At 47.8% G+C, this 1,131-nt stretch overlaps 1 protein-coding gene across 1 annotated transcript; it reads right to left on the bottom strand.

Annotated features, from left to right (window-relative positions):
• LOC110029696 (protein bicaudal C homolog 1-B-like) lies at positions 1–1,087 on the bottom strand. Its single transcript, XM_020732108.1, has one exon. It carries the CDS (start codon positions 945–947, stop codon positions 264–266), a length of 684 nt encoding a protein of 227 aa, XP_020587767.1. The 5' UTR covers positions 948–1,087; the 3' UTR covers positions 1–263.
• Between the last annotated feature and the right edge of the window lie 44 nt (positions 1,088–1,131).

Genomic DNA, 1,131 nt, shown 5'->3' with positions numbered 1-1,131 from the left:
AAGCAACTTTAGTTGCGTTTCATTACTATTATACTTGAGATTCCAATTATTCACTACAAGTTCTTCATAATACATTTATATGCAACAAGAGCACGCATTGACAAAAGCTTCGGCACACGAACACTTAATTATACACAAAACCCTATTTTTTCAAAAAGCAAGAAAATTCATCTAGCAGTCAAAATTAATTATATTCAGCAAGCTTGAAATCACCAAACCAAGGCGGCAATTTAAGCAATTTCTGATTAGAAAACAAACCTTTATCAGGAATCCCCGCTCCTATTGAGCTTCTGAATCGCGCAGTATATCTTCCTTCTCGACCCTACGGCATTGATACCCATATCCCTGAGATCCTCCATCGTCAGCATCGGGAGTACTCCATCATCCACCTCGTGTATCTCGAACACAGGCGTGTATTGTCCAAGCCCTAACCCCTCAAGAAACGACCGTATTCCACCCGTCCAACCTTTGAATCCCTCCTCTGAAATCTCTTCCCCTTCGTTCGAAACCCTAACCCTAATCGAAGCCCGGTGGTCGTTTCTATGACAAGGACTCTCGGAATCCTCCACATACTCATCATTTCTAGCCTCATCACCGCCGCTTGACTTCAAATCAGCGGCATCGGGATCGAATTCATTGTCGATCCGAGAGTTCCAGTTAGTACGAGCCCGCCTCGCGGACATCGGGGCGGTGACTCGGGGTTTGGTGGAGGGTTTCGAACCAATAAGGGGTGAGGAAGTGGGGAGGAGCTTGGAGAGCTTAGGGCGGCGAGAAGAGGGGTCGTGGGAGGGGGAAGCGATGGGCTGGTCTCCGATTTCACCGAGGCGGACGCTTGGGCGGCGCTGGCGTTTGGAGGTTGCAGAGGGGATTAGCGTTTCTTGTGCCGGAAGTGAAGTCGGCGGAGGGCCGCCGTTTTCTTGCTGATCTAATGGGTGTAGATCACCCATTGAAGCTCTGTAGAAGAAGTGTGAGCTCGAGAGTTGGGGGGAGTTCTGATTGAAGGGAGAGAAGCGTGTGAAGGAAGGCGGTTGCGGAATGCGGACTACTGGCACTAAGGGAATTTCGGTGATGTACCTCAAACATACCACTCAATTTCTATTTATTTAGATATCTACTCCTTATATATATATA

Source organism: Phalaenopsis equestris, unplaced genomic scaffold (assembly GCF_001263595.1).
Source record: "Phalaenopsis equestris unplaced genomic scaffold, ASM126359v1 Scaffold000600, whole genome shotgun sequence".
NCBI lineage: Eukaryota > Viridiplantae > Streptophyta > Magnoliopsida > Asparagales > Orchidaceae > Phalaenopsis > Phalaenopsis equestris.
Note: the sequence above shows the minus strand (reverse complement) of the source record. Positions and strands in the feature narration are given on the sequence as shown.